At 44.2% G+C, this 19,088-nt stretch overlaps 1 protein-coding gene across 2 annotated transcripts; it reads right to left on the bottom strand.

Annotated features, from left to right (window-relative positions):
• Positions 1 to 114: 114 nt before the first annotated feature.
• Positions 115 to 16,443, bottom strand: LOC311326993 (transmembrane protein 150A-like). Of its 2 annotated transcripts, XM_084459988.1 has the most exons (7): positions 15,760 to 16,443; positions 11,809 to 11,856; positions 9,406 to 9,492; positions 8,315 to 8,382; positions 5,430 to 5,557; positions 2,919 to 3,096; positions 115 to 2,473 (listed from the first exon to the last, which is right to left on the bottom strand). In XM_084459988.1, exons 1-7 carry the CDS (start codon positions 15,822 to 15,824, stop codon positions 2,226 to 2,228), a joined length of 822 nt encoding a protein of 273 aa, XP_084316114.1. In that variant the 5' UTR covers positions 15,825 to 16,443; the 3' UTR covers positions 115 to 2,225. The 2 variants fall into 2 exon arrangements, with proteins under 2 accessions (XP_084316114.1, XP_084316115.1); XM_084459989.1 differs by lacking the exon at positions 11,809 to 11,856.
• Positions 16,444 to 19,088: the final 2,645 nt, after the last annotated feature.

A 19,088-nucleotide genomic window follows, 5' to 3' on the forward strand; every position in this document is an offset into this window, starting at 1 on the left:
CTTTTTTCTCAGAAGTTATTTCTGACTTTTTTCTCAGAAATTCCAAGTTTTTTTTCTCAGAAATTCTGACTTTAAACTCAGAAGCTAAAAAAAATTATAAACTCAGTTGTTGGCCCTAATGCTCTTCCGGATGTTTCTAGGGTCTTGTTACTAGCTGTATTTTTTTCTCAGGCTTTCCTAGAGCTTAAATCTACTTGAGGCTTGAATCTACTTGAGGCAGCAACAAGAAGAGCTTTAATCTACTTGAGGTTGAATTTACTTGAGGCTGTTAATATTTGTGCTAAAACTACCTTTATTAACTACCTCAATGACCAAATCTAAAGGTAGAATAGCCCAACATTACTTGGTAGATAAATCTTCCAATACAGAGCCACTATAATGCCTTAATGACGATACCAACAAATGTGAGCCATAACAACACTGTATTTGACCTTATGAATTCTATCTAGTCTAATCTAGTTGATTCCCTATGTCAAAAATTAGACATTCAGAGAATGGTGGTCAAGTCAAATTGATGTTGCATGCTTCTTAACATCTAGAATAGGCATGTTCTTATTTTCTGAGTGTCTGTTTTAGAGAATACTTTAAAGACTGCTTTAGAATATTAACATTCTGTAAAAAGCCAGATGCCTTCGGGCTCCACAAGGCCTCAGAAAGACCAATTCATCATCTGAGTCTCTAACGGTTATTGTGTGTGTGTGTGTGTGTGTGGGGGTGTACAGTGTGTGTATGTGTGTGTGTGTGTGTGTGCACGTATGTGCGTGTGTGTGGTGATGAATGGAGAAACTGATTCACATTTTGTCTCTCAAAAATGGCAGCAACAAGAAGAAATACTTTTAAAGTGATGAAGTCAAAGACGCCTGTGACATTCAGTAAATAGTAGAAGGCCTTTAAGAGAGGAGAATAATGCAACACCAATAAGTCTGTCCTCTGCTCTTAGTGTCCATCTCTTCAAACACCTCCGTTGCTTTTACTTACATAATGCTGAAGAATGTAAATACGCTTTTTAAACAATAAATCCTTTTAACAATAGTGCTGTCTTTCCATTTGTGGGATTGGAAGTAATATATAGTATATACTGTATATATATATATATATATATATATAATTTTCAATTTTCTTTTAATACCTGAAATATTAGGCAGCATACATTAAAGAACACTGAAATGTCTTGAGGATTCTTTAAATGTTTACATAGTTTGTAAATTACACCAACAATATATATTATTTCAGATAATATAAAGATTGCCTTCTCTGATTTTGTCTGATTTAAAGCAGCTGAGGAGAACACGTCTTTCACACTGTCTCAAGCTCTCATCCATACTGGACACCTCAATACAACCTCAACACAACCTCAATACAACCTCAACACAACCTCAATACAACCTCAATACAACCTCAACACAACCTCAATACAACCTCAACACAACCTCAACACAACCTCAGTCCTGAGCCTCCTCTAGTTCAGTAACGTCACTTTTACAGAACAAGAAGTAAAAGTGTTGAAAAACCTTCATGTCACATAATTCCATATCACACAACTGTGAGAGGACCAGATATCTCAGACGAAACCATTCATTTTTTAACACAATACAACAATGACACCTTTGATATAAAACAATAGCAAAGAAATAAAATGCTTTTCCCTTTAAAGCTGGTGATGTAACAGAATTTCCTGAGAAGAGAAGTGACAACAAACAACAACACTGACCTTGCAACTTTCTGAAAGACTTTAAAGGCACTTTCAAGATACTGCATCTGATACAGGGCGAGACAGCAAGTCCTCGTTTGTAAGAGTGACGCCTTCATTACACAATAATGAAGGTGAGGGAAAGGTGTGTGTGTGTGTGTGTGTGTGTGTGTGTGCACGTGAGTGTGTGTGTATGTATGTGTGCGTACCTATGAGTAGTGTGTGTATAGTCCGAAGTCTGACAGTGTTCAAAAAGGCACTTGTTACATACTTCCTTCAAAGTGTCCATTCCAGTCAGAACAGCTGTTACATTTTAGTCTTTGTTCATTGGCTAAACACTTTGGTGCCACAGCTATGTGCAATACAGAGCCTGACCACTCACAAGGTCCGTCCTCGCGCTGTATGCTGGACTATGATTGGTCAGGCTTCTGCTCCTCAATCCTCCTGCTTGTAAGTGATTGGATCCACTGTCTGTCAATCCACTCTTCGGCCTATCAGGAACTAGTCAAAGGCACTGCGGCCTCTTGTGAATGGGCTACAGCATGGCCAGGCTCTCTGGCTGGTGCTGGCTGGGTCCACCTGCTCCCTCTGCCTTGTGGTCCGAGCTGGAGAAGCCCCGGACCCCGCCTCCTCGGGCCAGAACCAGGACGGTGTCCCCGGACACGCCTCCGAACTCAAAGGCGAACGTTCCGTAGAAGAGCATGACGAAGATGCAGAAGAGCCACTCGAATACGGCCGAGGCGTGTTGCAGAGCGTAACTCTCCTGGACGAAGAACACGCCACCTGGAGGACAGGAGGTTAAGGGCGTAGCTGTCCCAGGAAGGTACATGAACACCATCATTTACATTCACACACATAGTCATTTACTGCGCTGAGACTTTCTATCCAGCAGAGGGCGCTGTAACACATGGTGAGAGCAGCCTGGGTCAAATCACTGGTTACTGTGATGACAATAATGATTCCCGAGCGCGGCACCGCTGCTGCTCACCGCTCCCCCAGGGGATGGGTCAAATGCGGAGAACAAATTTCACACACTCAGGTGTGTGACAATCAGTGGAACTTAGTCTTAGTCTAAGTCAATAAACTACCCAAGGATGAAAAAACTAACCTACTGGTGGAAAGAAATATTTCATGACTGACTTTATCATCCAACACTGAATATGATTCATTAATTCACTCTCACACACAGTTTGGACTCTGTCATTCCCAAACAGTTGGGAAAGGATACTGAGAACCAGTGAGACGAAGGCTAGCAGTGTCAGCCCCACACGCAGGTGACCCATGCTGTATTCTCCCTGGGTCTTGGCCAGTCGGTAGGTCAGTGCCGACTGGAGGCACACGAACAGCATACTGGTGGGGAAGGCCACGCCGGCACCTACATAATGGAGGACTTTGGCATAATCCACCTGTATAGGACACACACACATATTACACACACACACACACACACACGCAGTGCAGTGTCAGCGTGACCTGTCTGGGTTTCAATTATCCAACGCAAAATGGAAACGTTCCAATGATTTATCCGGGTGAAAATGACAATCTGCAACAGAAGGATACAAGATGATAGTTACGCAATAACACACAGGAGCCATAATGATACTAGATTACAGCGCTAACGGGATAATCCACAGGCCATGCAGACCCCGCCTGCGAACAAACATCACTGTGAGGTCAAGTGAATGAGGCTGTTGGATCTGCTCAGACAGGAAGTGTGCACCGGGTAGAACAGGGACATCTGCTGTGAAAGGAGCATCTACGGACCTAGAAAGAGACGTATTATAGAAAACTACACAGGCAACCTACTTTTTGGCTTGGGAAGTGTTATTGTCATCCACCCAGAAAGAGCTCCAGCCATCCCTAGGAGAAGTCATTAACTGTAATGGTCCTGCTACACAGTAACTAGAACCAGACACTTATGTTAATCCCATCCGCAGCCAGACTCGCTGAGCCGTAGCGTCAAGAAGCTGCTCTTTCGCTTCACTATGAGCTCACAGGCTCCGGCGCTGTTTACACAGGGGCACGCAGCACTGCTCATTATGTAAATGAGGTATAAGGATACGTTCTTACAGCACGAGAAGGGAGGAGGATCCATCAGCCAATCAGGAGCCGTCAGGAAGAGGGGGACGCATCGTAGCGCTGGGACTTTTGGGGACATACTGTTTTTTTATACGTTTTTTTTTCTGTTTATTTGTAGTTTTTGTCCCATTGAAATGAATGATGGAATGTTCAGTTGGTAAAGTGGTGGCAGTTGGTGATTTGAAAATATCCACACATTTTGCAAACTGCTGTTACTGTCACAATTGTTCACAGTACCTTCACATATTATACACCATAATGTTCAGATTGTCATGTTTTCACTCACATTAAAATATAAAAACCATGCGGAATCAATCTCTTATCCTTAGGTCAGAATAAGGACAGCGGACATCTTGAGAACAGAAGTCCTGGGATTGAACTCCTCAACAGCCTACTGAGAGATGGGAAGAGAAGACGTCCAGCAAGCCAAAACCTCCTGTTTAGAAAAATCATTCCATTCCAGACGGTAGGCTGGCGATCTCCAATAAGAACATCAAGAGAGATGTGTTTGGAAGGTCTACAAAGAGAACGAAGACTGCAGGGGGGTTCACGCACACACATACACACACACACACACACACACACACACACACACACACACACACACACACACACACACACACACACACACACACACACACACACACAAGCTGAAGCAGAGTTCACATAGCTTCGGCCTCTGTGAATGATACTCTGTGCCATACTTTTTTGTACTCCTTCCCTCATTCTTATAGTCAGTAAATCAAGCAGGGGGGGAGGATGATTTAGCGGCGCACATCCCTGGCTAGCACCAGTAAGATGGGGGGTGTTTCACATCCCTGGCTAGCACCAGTAAGATGGGGGGTGTTTCACATCCCTGGCTAGCACCAGTAAGGTGGGGTCTTTGTTGGGAAGAACAGGAGGCTCGGGACGTTAGCACGGCAGCAAGGCCACCTCTGGGACTTGATGGGTGAGTTGTTTACATTAGAAGGGGGCCAAGGAGACCCTTCGCTGCCGGTTGCCATGACACCATTCTTCTAAAAACAAGTTTCGAAGGTGATATCTCAACAGAAAACCCATCATGCTCACACGCCGGTATGTGAGTTAGGAACACAGCACCGTCACGTCACCCTCCAATTTAAACATTTACTGTGTGCCATAACAATTTAACGTGCTTAGCGTGAAGGGAGCCCCCCTTGGAGTTATTAGACCACACCTGAGGGACCTCAACCCGCCTGAAAACATTAAACACTTCAAAGCCATTGTGATTTACAATGGCCGGATGTACTGATAGTGAGATACTGATCAAGGTCCTTTTGGTAAATAAATGCTGTTTTCAATTTATTATGTAACAGAAGTGTTATTCAATCCAACAAGATACAATAGTCTCTTAACCTGGGTTGTGTTGTTATGTAAATGGTAAATTTGGGGTTCAGTGTCTTGACCGAGGACACTTCGACATGTGGACAGGAGGAGGCGGGATTCGAACCATCGACCCTACGATCACTGGACAAAGCGCACTACCACTGAGCCACGGCCGCCCCATGTATGGCATCCATACAATCCCTCAGTGTCTTCTGTAGTCAAACCCAATGCAGCCAGCGATCCGTCAACTCATCATGAACTCCACTGATCCATCTGCAGTGAGAGGGGGGTTTTCGATGACGGGGCGTTTTCCTACCTGGAAGTTTCCCACCATGATGAGGCCGGCAGCACAGATCCAGCCAGTGGAGAGACCAGCCGTGTTGAGGACGCAGTTCTGGTGTTTCTCGATGACGTGGGCGTACCTCAGCAGACCAATCAGCATCACTTTAGCCAATGACAGAGTAAAAGGAGGAGGGGACGGAGAGAGAGAATAAGAATGTCACATGCGTGGTACAGTACGGTATATCGGTCTTCCACACTCTGCTAGGTCTTTTCTAAGAACTGGGAAGTATTGTCGGGAACTTGAGTTGTTTACAACTTGGAATTTCTCCCAGTTTCCCACCTTGATTGACACTTCCTGTCTTATTCTAAGCTGCCACAATAAACAAAGATTTCAAAATGATCTACTGTTGTAAGAAGAAGGTAATTTACACCTTGGACTCAAATAAGTTTGCTTTAGCTCCTTTTGGCCAGTACCTCAAGCCGAGGCAGTCTCTAATCTGTTGGACATCAACAGTCAAAATCAGCAGTCTGAGGCCAGGTGTGAAAACACACATCCCGCCATCTCTCTGGCATGTTGAATTCATAGACGGAAAACCAGATAGATGACATCCCTGCGGACTAATGCATGCTGGGATGTCGCTGAGAAGCTGCGCTGCGTGCAGATTCCTAAAGATGGCTGCCTACCAAACCCAGCAGCACCACAACACTTCCAAGAGCAGCGGACTGTTCTCCCACAATTCCATTTGATGCACATGGCGTTCGCATCTGGCGTTCACATCTGGCGTCCCATCGCGTTGCCAAGCCAGAGTGTGTCTTCAGATGTGCGCGTCGAACAATACAGAGAACACTGTTTGCTCTTTGACAAGGCAGAAATGATAATGACATCAAATCGCTGTTGGCATTTTTGTTACAGTAGTTTGCACACAGTGAGGGATCTCCTTTGTGATCAGTGGGGCTTCAGCCATTATCACGGTCCTCGTGGGAACTCACACAGCACACTGAGACTAGTCAGACTAACGCAAACTCTTCTCACAAGAGTTTGTGCTTGTGTTGTTTGTACAGTGTGGGAAACACAGAGGGAATCTTTGAAGTGTGGGAGATTTCCGAGGTGTGTGTGTGTGTGTGTGTGTGTGTGTGTGTGTGTGTGTGTGTGTGTGTGTGTGTGTGAGTGCATACACACCCCAACACCTGCCGTGAGTAGAAACGCAACACAAGCTCACAGTCAGAGAATGTCCCTCTGTGTTCCATGTAGAGAAATGCCCTAGTCTTTTCTTCTGTGAACCCTGACCTTTGACCTGAAGGTGTTGTTTATGATTTCAGGGTCATTTAGATTCTTGGAGAGCATTCAACAGGTTAGAATGTTCTTTTCTAAACCCCGATAGACAATGTTCAAAATTCCTTTCCAAATACAAGTCGCAAGGCAGGTGCCTTGATAAGAGCTATCAAAGGCATAACAATGTGTTTATGAAACTGAAATATTACTTAAGTTACCAAAAGTCACGACTACCAACACACTCAGTGGGTGTTAACTCCCAGGTTGTGAGATATATAGCCGACACACAGAAAAAAAACGCTCCGACAGTTTAATGGGCATTTTTAAACGTTCTCAAAATTCCTGCGTATTCTCAGAAAATCCAAAAGAAACAGGTGGCCGTGGTAAAAAGGTCTCCTCTCAGTCCCAGGAAGGATGATGATGGTGTAACAACACATTTAAGTCTCATCAGTCCGTTCACCAGTCGTGGTGGCTCTGAGGGGATTGTTTGGTGAGAGACTATGTGATCACAAACACTTTAATGTTATATTCAACCCACAGAATTCCTCTGGCCACTATAATGGAATAATATTGCTTGATAGGGCTGTTACTGTCATAAGAATTTTAATGTTCTGATTTTGAATCTAGTGTTTTGCTACTGTATAACGTTGAGTTGTTGACTCATCTATGTGAGGACACAATATCTACAATGACAAGAAAAAAGCTGCATTTTTAATCAGGTACAGAGTGCATTCACTCACTGTGTGCCCAGAACCAGGTACATATTAACAAAGGTTGAATGGAGACAGTTGAGGGATCCATGAGGTGACCTTTTCGTGTTCTGTATGCCCTCAGTCTATTCCATATATGGTCGATTCCTGAACAGGCATGGTTAGGGGAACTCAATGTACCAACAAGCTCAGAAACCCCCATTTCCATGATCTCAATGGCTCGAGGTTCGAAGGTTTTGGCAGAGACTGACCTCCCTTCAGAAGCACGACTACATGGTTCACTGTTGCGCTACTGCGTTTAGTTGATGAGGTGCACCGAGGGACATTTCTAAAACGCTCAATTCAGGGAATGGAGCCGCGTCCCCCAGGAGGACGGTTGAGCGTTGGCTTTGGCATCGTGTTCTGGGGAACAGAGACCGGGCCGGAGCCACAAAGTCACAGCTGGGAAAACACCGAGCGCATTCGGGATCCATTCGGGAGCGGAGGAAAGTAAATAAGAAATATAACCTACGTTTAAAGTGCCCCGAGTCTGATACATTGTGTGAGGGGTAAAACAAACATTAAGATATTTTGCATTCGGAAATACGCTTGCCAAGTACAACTGTGTGAAGTACAAATGTGAAAAGAGCACGTTTTCCCTGTAGAAATGAACAGGAGTGTGGACCTATGAAGGAATGAACAGGAGTGTGGACCTACCCATGAAGAAATGAACAGGAGTGTGGACCTACCCATGAAGGAATGAAGAGGAGTGTGGACCCATGAAGGAATGAACAGGAGTGTGGACCCATGAAGGAATGAACAGGAGTGTGGACCTACCCATGAAGGAATGAACAGAAGTGTGGACCTATGAAGGAATGAACAGGAGTGTGGACCCATGAAGGAATGAACAGGAGTGTGAACCTACCCATGAAGAACTGAAGAGGAGTGTGGACCTACCCATGAAGGAGCCAGTGCTGCAGATCAGGCTGAAGAAGCAGCTCTCCGGGGGCTGAGTCCCACACTTACTGCAACAGAAACAAAGGGAGGGGGAGATGGAGGGATGTTGTTAAGGGTCCTAGCTTACTATGTGGCACTAAAATAGGCATTGGCTATGTTTCCCCTGGGGAGGAGTTTGGCAGAGACACCAAGCCACCTCACACAGATGGTTAATGTGGACCCCTGAGAAAGGCCATGTCGAGGTTGACCACACAGCTTGAGGCTGGAGTAGAAAGCCTGTCTGAATCAGGGGGCACACGAGGACCACTGAGAACCCAGACATGAGTGTATATATATATATATATATAATATATAATATAAAAAAAAGATCACATTTTCCCACAAAGCCAGGTAAAACATTTAACTCTGTGGCAATTGATGCACAGACACCTACAGGCTAATGCATTGCAGAACTTGGCGAAAGGTCGTGCTTTTTTTGAAAAGCTGCTCGTCTACAGCGGAAATAACATTTCTTGTTTACATTCTGGACATTGGCGTGGTGACATTTCAAAGGTCTGTCAAGGCTCCGCTAAACAAAGCAGAGGTATTTTTTCCCTGACAGAGTGTAGAGGTCTCATCCTCCCTGAGAATTGTTCTGCCAATCACACAAGCCTGGGGGCCTCACACTGCTACCCCTCAGCTCACAAGACATGCAACCGAATTCCGTAGAAGGAAGTAAAAAAGAAGTGAGGGAAAGAGAAAATTCTATATAATGGATAGCTTAACTGACTAACAGAAACCACAGACCTCAAAGCCCTCTGGTCCGTTAGCGTTAGTCACCTCGTGAGCGGTAGGCTATGCTGAGTGCTACTATTGTGGTGGGTGGGACAGGGATGGGGAACCACACCCTATTTCATCATCTACCATAACGGATGCCCTCCAAACCGCTTCCTGATCAGTTCACGAGAAGAAGAAAAAGTGGGAAATCCCCCGTTGACTTGCTTTCAGTCTTCTGTGCAACAGTGCGGTGGGGTAAAGATGGTTTGAGCAGCTGTGTGGTAAAGTATACAGTTGAATAGTTAGTAGTGGTGTTCTAATACTATAATACTGACCTGATGAGTGGTATGTTGTCCAGGGTGCAGCACAGCACAGGGCCTCTCTGATTGGAGAGTGGCTCTTCACACGTCTGGTTATATAGCCTATAGGAATACAGGCAGAATTGTACTTCAGATATTTGCTGTCAAATGACATCATGTTACTGTTATTGGTGTTCATGTACAACCGGATTGGTGCCTTAACAGGTCAATGTGAGAGGGTAGGAGTAAAACAGCTGGACAACTTCCTGGCACTAAATAATTGTTTTGATGTCTTCCAGTCAGGATTTCGACCACACCACAGCACTGAGACTGCTCTTGTTAAGGTATTTAATGACATCCATTTAAACACAGACAATGGCAGAATTTCAGTCTTAGTATTACTGGATCTCAGCGCTGCATTCGACACGGTTGGCTACAATATATTACTAAGCCGACTGGAAAACTAGCTGGGAATTTCTGGCACAGTGCTAGACTGGTTTGAATCCTACTTGAAGGACAGGGACTACTTTGTGTCTATAGGCAATTACAAATCTGAGCGGACAAAAATGATCTGTGGAGTTCCTCAAGGCTCCATTCTGGGGCCTCTTCTGTTCAACATTTACATGCTCCCACTGGCTCAAATAATGGCAGATGACACACAAATTTATATCACCATATCACCACATATAATCCCATACAAGCGCTGAGTAAGTGCATTGAACAAATCAATGATTGGATGTGCCAGAACTTTCTTAAACTAAACAAAAATAACTGAAGTAATTGTCTTTGGAGCCAAAGAAGAACGATTAAAAGTCAGCGCTCAGCTACAAGCGGTAATGCTAAAAACCACAAATGAAGCCAGAAATCTTGGTGTAGTCATGGACTCAGACCTGAATTTCAACAGCCACATTAAGTCAATTACAAAGTCAGCCTACTATCACCTGAAGAATATATCAAGGATTAAAGGATTTATGTCTCAGCAGGATCTGGAAAAACTTGTCCATGCGTTTATCTTCAGTAGACTCGACTACTGTAACGGTGTGTTTACAGGTCTCTCTAAAAAAATTATCAGACAGCTGCAGCTGATTCAGAACGCTGCTGCTCGAGTCTTCACTAAGACTAAGAAAGTGGATCACATCACTCCAGTTCTGAGGTCTTTACACTGGCTTCCTGTCTGCCAAATAATTTACTTTAAAATACTCACTGGTTTAGGGCCAAAATATATTTCTGATCTACTGCTATGTTATGAACCATCCAGACCTCTCAGGTCGTCTGGCACAGGCCTGCTTTCTGTCCCCAGAGTTCAAACAAAACATGGAGAAGCAGCGTTCAGTTTTTATGCTTAACATATTCTATCTATATTCATCCCTCTTTTTATTTCTTCGTCCTCGTGCTCGAGTTTCCCGCCTCAACAACTTGTTCTCCTTTCCCTTAAGGAATTCACACGCTGCTTCCCCTAAAGTTCCTACTTCCTATCATCTCCACCACTGTCCAATGCCTTTCTTTTTCATGGCTGTCTTTTTCAATCATGTTTATGCCTCTTTCTTTCCGTCACTGCGCTGGTGTTTCCCTCCTCTCTCTACCTCCTTCCTTGCTCCTTCTCTTTCCATCTCCTCCCTTTTCCTCGTGCCTCACACGTTTGAGTAAGAGTGTGGGGCTGCCCAGGAAGTTAAGAGCGGGGCCTTGTTGATGTAAGCAGAGAAAAGATGGACTATTCCCTCTTGCGAAATGAGCCCGCCATGAGTTACCTCTATTCCTGAATTAATGTTGAATAAACATACGTGCTGTTTCTACGCACTTCGCAGTTCATCTTTTCTCACTCTAGCACATTGTACGGGAATGAATAACCGATCATAATTAGTTTGCCGGGTTGACATTTACAGCGGACGTCTGTGAGAGTTAAAGAGTCCTATCATGGATCATAAAACTGCTGACATCTCTTTGATTTGCTTGAGTGGGAATCTTCCATGGAGCTCTTAGAATAAGGATCCACTCCCGATACGAGCAAAAACATTAAACCCTGAGTGACTTGCCCAAACTGGTTCAAACTGGACGGCTTTTGAGGACCTGTTTGCCTGGCAATATTATAGTCCTCTGGTTAGTTTCACCAGTAGGCAGTGTAAGGTTTTATCAACAGTTGCTTACGTAAATACAATAACATATTAAGTAACTTATTATCATGCAGCTTAAGGGGATATCGCTCAAACAACACTACTGGAAGGACTACCTGTACATTAGGGCTTATCCTCTTTGTAAAATAATAAATTCTCTACAGCCCCTGAAAAACAATCCCAAAAACCTCCTCATCAATTGAAAGGGTTTGATATCACTATTATTATAATGACACAGTGAGTCCAGCTTGTTACAGCAGACAATAGCATGGTGATTATAGAGTCAGCACATTGGAGAGAAGACTGTAATGATGAAAGAGTACTGTACCAGTTATGCACAGGACACACATGCTGGTTGTACAGGGCCATGGCGTATCTGAAACGATAACAGGACAAAATGGCGGATGAGAAAGTCACACGGTCAACTGAAGCATGAGAGAGGTTAGACAGATTTTTTCAGTGCCAGTCCGAGTGCTTTTGTGCCCTAGGTGACCCTCTTTGTGCCCTAGGTGACCCTCTTTGTGCCCAAGTGCCCCTCTTTGTGCCCTAGGTGACCCTCTTTGTGCCCAAGTGCCCCTCTTTGTGCCCTAGGTGACCCTCTTTGTGCCCTAGGTGACCCTCTTTGTTCCCTAGGTGCCCCTCTTTGTGCCCTAGGTGACCCTCTTACCAGTTGACCTGTTTCTAGTCTGAAGGGTTAAATTAGGCTACTTTAAGCTCAACTACGTGACACTGGACTTTGCTAAGTTTGATAAGATCACACAGAGGATCATGTAAAAAACGTGGTCTCTGGTACATGCAGAAGAGTTTAAAGTTTAAACATGCAGTTAGAGAGCCTCTATTGATCGCTGGGGATGATAAAGTGGACATGCTTAGGTCACACCTATCGATTTCCCCCTCAGTGAGCTAACAGAGACAATGTTTGACATTCTGGGAAAAACTAAAGATAAAGAAGAATGACTGAAATTCAGGAAGAGCTGACAGAAGGCAACTGACAGGGTGAAGATCACACATTTACTAAATTCACAATGAGTTTTCTATCTAGCGGCTGGGCAGTTCATCAGCTGTCCCTCTTGTATTTCTCAATATTCTGAATCTTCTTCTTTCTAGGAAGACTGACTATGCCAAAAGTCCTCAACTGGCATTGTGGGCCAATAGTTCTGATGGTGGCGCTACAACAACCGTCTAAAGTTTAAAACGTAAAAGATATCATAACAAATCAGCCGTATGTGCTATCACTTTGCAACCACCACCAAAATGTAGGCCCGAGAAATGTCCATGCTTTGAGCTGACAGGAATTATGAACTCTGTTTTTGTCTCTGACCTTCCCTTGTCTAAGGTTGTGAGTTCGAGTCCTGGGTGATGCAGAATAAACATGCTAATACCTAGCATACTCAGGCATTGTACTGTGCGGACACATGATTTTGAAGATATTTTTAATTTAAGAAGTTTTAAATAATAAGGGACTCTAATGTACTTGTCATTTGTCTCCTCCTCTTCCTCCTTATTCCTCTTCCTCCTCCTTCCTCCACAAAATCGTTTTTTCTCAGCCCCTTACCCAGTGCTGCGAAGCAACTGTAATCTTTCCTAACAAGGCTTCCTTAGAAGTCTTATCTAAGGCACCTTTTCTTGTAAATAACCATTTTGGAAAAAGAAGAAGTGGTGGTAACTGTTTCTTAACAGGAGATGTATCCCCATCAAGGCGCTAAGCGTCTAGGAAGTGACGGGTCTAGGAAGCAAGCCGCCTGAGAGAGTGGCTAACAGAGGACAGCCTCAGACAGCGGGCCTTTTGAGAACCGCTGTGAAAAAATGTAGCGCCCACTTTCCAAAGGTTCCAAAGGTTCCCAGTGCCCAAAGGTACAGTGGAAGGGACTGTCCCTCCTCTCACACACAGATAAAGAGAAAGAGGGAAAGAGAGAGAGAAAGAGGGAAAGAGAGAGAGAGAGAGAGAGAGAAGTGAAGGAAACCTAGCCGGTAGCCAAGAGGCCCTGCAGTCCCTCCAGTAAAGATCTCCCAGAGACTCATTAGGGCGTGCATACCTGAAACCTCGCAGCATCCTCCCCAGAACAAGGGAGGCCTTTATTCTACATAAGCTACGGTGGCCCGGTGGGTTCCTTTTGCATACTGTAGAATGTGTAGCCTCAAATATATACTGTTTTAGAAGGTTGAAAAAACATTACACTTTCTCAACAAGCATAGTTTTGAACCGAGAGGCAGGTAACGAGGTTGAGCCCATAGAGAATGACAGAGGGCGAGAGTGTGTCATATCTAATGACCCCTGTTTAAAGAAGCCTGCAGACCCTAGAGTTATCCAGTGGCCTAGAGAATATGCTCTCTCTCATTAGGCTTGACCTTGTTAAAGTAAGATTCATGGTCTTTCTGTAAAAAGGAATTACTTCACATTTCATTTCAAATAATGAACTTCAGAGTAAAGAACGGTAGTATAGATGCCTGTGTGTCTACTGTGTGTGTGTGTGTGTGTCTGTGTGTGTGTGTGTGTGTGTGTGTGTGTGTGTGTGTGTGTGTGTGTGTGAACTTTTCCAGGTGGGTCCTTGTCTCCAGAAAGGCAGATGAGAGAAGGTTTGCTGACCTTCAGACATCTTGAACAAATACCTTATAACCTGGGTGTTATAATATGCTGTACTGTCTCTTCAAACGCCTGTCAATGTCCACATCTAGTTCCCCATCTAACAAGTCAGGTATAATGATGTTTATCGTACCCTCCATCACACTATAACACCAACCCCTCTACATTTCCTTTCGATTTTGAGCTCAGAATAATTGTTTTTCCACAGGAAAACATGAGATTTCTCAAACTAACAAAGTAGAGCTGGAAACTATCAAGCACCACTATACCAAATTGGGAAGGAGTTAAGTGAAGAAGTATGGGTCTTTACGTCGGTGGCCCATAATGCACCGCTGGGCCTCAGGCGGTGCATTCCTGTGCAGCAGTGATCACAGAGCACCGAGCCGTCCCCTCCGTCTCCGCGCCTGCGACCCGCATACCCACTGAGCAAAGACACGTCTTAAAGACGTCTTTTAGATGTCTTTTTTGTCTTTTTCGGACGTCCAAAGACATCCAATTAGGAGTCAGAATGAATGTTTTTTTTTAACGTTCAGATATTGAACCTGTTCTGCACGTCCACACACGTCTTAGAGGGGTCCAAGCCAGACGTGTGAATATTGAGGGGTCCAGCAGACGAACACACGGGGTTCAGGACCGACGGACGTTATTAAGACATGATCTGAACGTCTCCCTGACGTTGCGTGTTTGCTGGGTAGGACCGACAGGTGGGACGGTCTGACAACTCTTTATTTATCTTCCTCCCCCTCTCCGGGTTATCTCCGTATTGCCCTTTTAACCCTCTTACTCCATCTCCTCGTTCTACTGCTCTCTTTTTTGGGCGGGGATGATCTCTTGGTATTTTTCTGGCGTTTGTCGTATTTTGCTGATGTTGATGTTAGACAGCAGTTGCAAAAACAAGTCCTTGCTCTCCGCGGACCCAATTAATCCTTAATGAAGAGTTCACCATAAGTATAGGAAACCTACCACCTATCTACTGACATCTGCAAACCAACCGACAGATGCTGAGGGAGGACACGCACTTTTAGCTAATTTCAGCCATAAAAGCTGTGTTTACTGCAGGCTGTTTGAATGCGAGTGGTAGACTAATCAACTCTATTGTGGTGGGTGTGCAATCAGGAGATGAGCTGATAGAGATGGGGCCACACAAGACTAGGGCCAGGGATTCACAAGACTAGGGCCAGGGATTCACAAGACTAGGGCCAGGGATTCACAAGACTAGGGCCAGGGATTCACAAGACTAGGGCCAGGGATTCACAAGACTAGGGCCAGGGATTCACAAGACTAGCCTGGGATCCTACTTCTGGACTGCATCACAGGCTGTGAGTGTGGACCAAAATAAATAACACTACATCACTTTGGTTTCCTCCACAGAGGAGTTGACATGTTTTTAACTTTCTTTCTGAGAAGTTCATCTTTTTTCCTGTTTTTCCCGTTTTTTTGCTAGACCACTTTTCTACAAAAACAACTTCCGCGAATCTTTTAGGAACTCTTGTGACATTCAACTGATACAGGAAACAATTAAATAGTCTAGGCCTACTAGTCCAATTATCTGTCATTGCTACAGTAGCCTATAATATTCCCTGGTTCTCTGGGCATAGCAATACGAATAATATATATCAAGTGAGTCTGGCTGATAAAAAAATCAATCTTTTTTTTTCTTTCTTAAAAAATCGTATTATGTTGTAGCCTACTTACACGACCCATATGCCAGTGATGGTGAAGACGGGTAGACTGATGGGTAAGATCATCCACATGGACATGTTGATAGTCTCCAGTTCAAAACACCTTTCCTCCAGAAGACAAAGCTGATATCCACTTCTTTTCTCTCCCAGAAGTCAATAAGGCAATTTGCTCAGACCGTCCATAACAAGTATAGGCTCTCTCTCCCCAAGCACAAGGATTGATTAGAAAAGTAGGCTATCGATGAAGAAAAACAAAGAGTAGCCTATTAACATCGCCCATAGAGTAAAAGAAACCCAAGAATCGCGCCATCAGATTTTTAAATAGGCCTAGCATCCATAAAATGTTTAAATTATTCTAAAGCGATATCTAGTCTACAGTCTGCTAGAGGTTTTCAGCATACAGTCCTCAAGCTCGCCTCTACAATCCTCTTCATTCCCAAACCTGACAAATAAAAACCAAAACAGAAACAAAAGCAATGAAGGTACCGGACCATATCCAGCAGTCCGATTGTTCTGTTTTCTTTGTAAAAACGTGTTATAATTTTCCGTGGACTCTTTTGTTCATCTGAAAGGTCAGACTGTTTGTCGCTTTTCATTCATCCCCCCTATCCTTCTCAACCAGAAGCGTGTTTGCTGTGTCCCGCCGTGGAGACGGAACTCTTTAAAGAGAGACAGCTGTTGCACCTAGCTCCTCCCACCCATCCACTTTTGACTCTTACTAAGCAAATCAAGTTTTTCTTTAGTTTACGGCCCATATGTTGGTAAACACCATCTGATTTTCAAGGAGTCACGATTGTGTCTGAACAATTACAGATACGTTTGAAAAAATCTCACGTGCTGGAGGATACAAGTTTGTTAATAACATGGCGGGAGTTGGGCAATTTGAGCCAAAAGGCCTGGGATAAGATGAGCCAGTGACTCACCAAGTCTACCCCAGATCTACCCCAGATCTACCCCAGATCTACCCCAGTCCTACCCCAGATCTACCCCAGTCCTATCCCAGTCCTACCCCAGATCTACCCCAGTCCTACCCCAGTCCTAACCCAGATCTACCCCAGTCCTATCCATGTCCTACCCCAGTCCTATCCCAGACCAGTTCTACCCCAGACCTGCCCCAGTCCTACCCCAGATCTACCCCAGTCCTATCCCTGTCCTACCCCAGTCCTATCCCAGACCAGTTCTACCCCAGTTCTACCCCAGACCTGCCCCAGTCCTACCCCATGAGCACATCTTATACTCTCCCTAGGCTCATCTTACCCCACCTCAGGGGCAAGTTGAGCCGAGGCCTTTTTGGAAAGACATATTTAGAAGTAATTATTTTAGATTCAAAGTGAATATTCCCAGAGATTCACCACATCCTGAAATATATGTTCATACTTTAGTTGGAGACATGTCATGCACACTGTCATGCCTTCACTTTAAAGACGCTTTGAGTAGAAACTGCTTCATCTCACCCCACTGCAGGCAGAACGTAAGTGTATGACTAACCCTTCTGTACACATGGGCTATATTCAACTGGAAGTTGCAGTTCTTACCTTTAGACACTAGATGGGGGAAATAATCCACATATTACATATTATACCTTTAAGGTTCCGGTTAGAAAGAACCCTTTGGTTCCAAATATAACCTTATGGAAGTGAATTGGGTTCTATTTGGAGTCTTATGGGTGCTAAATGAAACCTTTCCAAGCTATTCTTACAAGTTGTTCTATATAGAATCCTTTTGTTTCGAGAGTGTAGAAGAAGTTACCACCTCCCTCGTCAGTTCATCGTCCATAGCCTCTCATCTTTACTCCTCACGGACACGAGCAAATCTGATCTGGAAAAGTGATTCATTTTCTTTCCACAGGAGGGCAGTAACTGCTCAGCTGGACTTTGATGGCATCGTTGATCTGCATTCCTCCTAAAAATCTTCTACATTAAAAAGGCTGATAATGAATTACAGTGATTTAGGTTTATACTGTAAACCACTGTTCAGAGTTGAGGAGCCGTGCTTCATACATGTGGGCAGTTTCATGTAAACAGTTTCTAGATTTTAAACAGGGTTTTATGTGTTTTCCACATACCCACACATATAAAACCTTAAGAAGAAAATCTTGTATACAATCTTAAAACCTTAAGAACACTACTGCTTGGGATCTTTGATCTATTCAAATGTGTACTGTGTGTATGATGGTGTACGACAGTAGCTCAACCAGAGCTTAATCAGTTAGTAGGCCAGGCGAGGCCTGGAAATCCACCAGCTGCACAGAATCCCCAGGGCGCTGTCTCCTGTCTGTCCCCCTCCTGTTGGGAACATAGCAGCAGATGTCTGCAATGTCTGCTACATATAAGGTAAACAACCTGTACTGTACGTTCTCTTCTGCGTCTCAGGTGAGATAATCATCTGTTTTGTTTGTCAAGTGTCATTCTAGATGTGCCGTGCTGTCAAAGATATGACACGAGGTTCAGGATCAAGATATGGTACATGTATGACAATGACAGCTTATGATCGACCCATAAGCACTCTGTATTCTCTACCCATAACCACTCTGCATTCTCTACCCATAAGCACTCTGGTTTCTCTACCCATAACCACTCTGCATTCTCTACCCATAAGCACTCTGCATTCTCTACCCATAACCACTCTGGTTTCTCTACCCATAACCACTCTGCATTCTCTACCCATAAGCACTCTGTATTCTCTACCCATAACCACTCTGCATTCTCTACCCATAACCACTCTGTATTCTCTACCCATAACCACTCTGTATTCTCTACCCATAAGCACTCTGCATTCTCTACCCATAAGCACTCTGCATTCTCTACCCATAAGCACTCTGTATTCTCTACCCATAACCACTCTGCATTCTCTACCCATAAGCACTCTGTATTCTCTACCCATAACCACTCTGCATTCTCTACCCATAAGCACTCTGTATTCTCTACCCATAACCACTCTGCATTCTCTACCCATAAGCACTCTGTATTCTCTACCCATAACCACTCTGCATTCTCTACCCATAAGCACTCTGCATTCTCTACCCATAACCACTCTGCATTCTCTACCCATAAGCACTCTGTATTCTCTACCCATACCCTTTATGCTTAAACTGTGAAGTACCTTGAGTTGCATTCATTTGTATTGATAAGGTGCTATATAAATAAACGTGATTTGATTTGCTTAGCACTCTGCATTCTCTACCCATAAGCACTCTGCATTCTCTCATTTCTCAATGACGCAGAGAGAAGTGTTTGTCTAGGTGCATTACAGTACCTAAACACACTGGCGGAACAACCTCAAGATGTACAAACTTTATCACCTGATGTCACCTTGTTTACCTACCTGATTAGCGCGTGCACT

Source organism: Borostomias antarcticus, assembly GCF_949987555.1.
Source record: "Borostomias antarcticus genome assembly, chromosome: 29".
NCBI lineage: Eukaryota > Metazoa > Chordata > Actinopteri > Stomiiformes > Stomiidae > Borostomias > Borostomias antarcticus.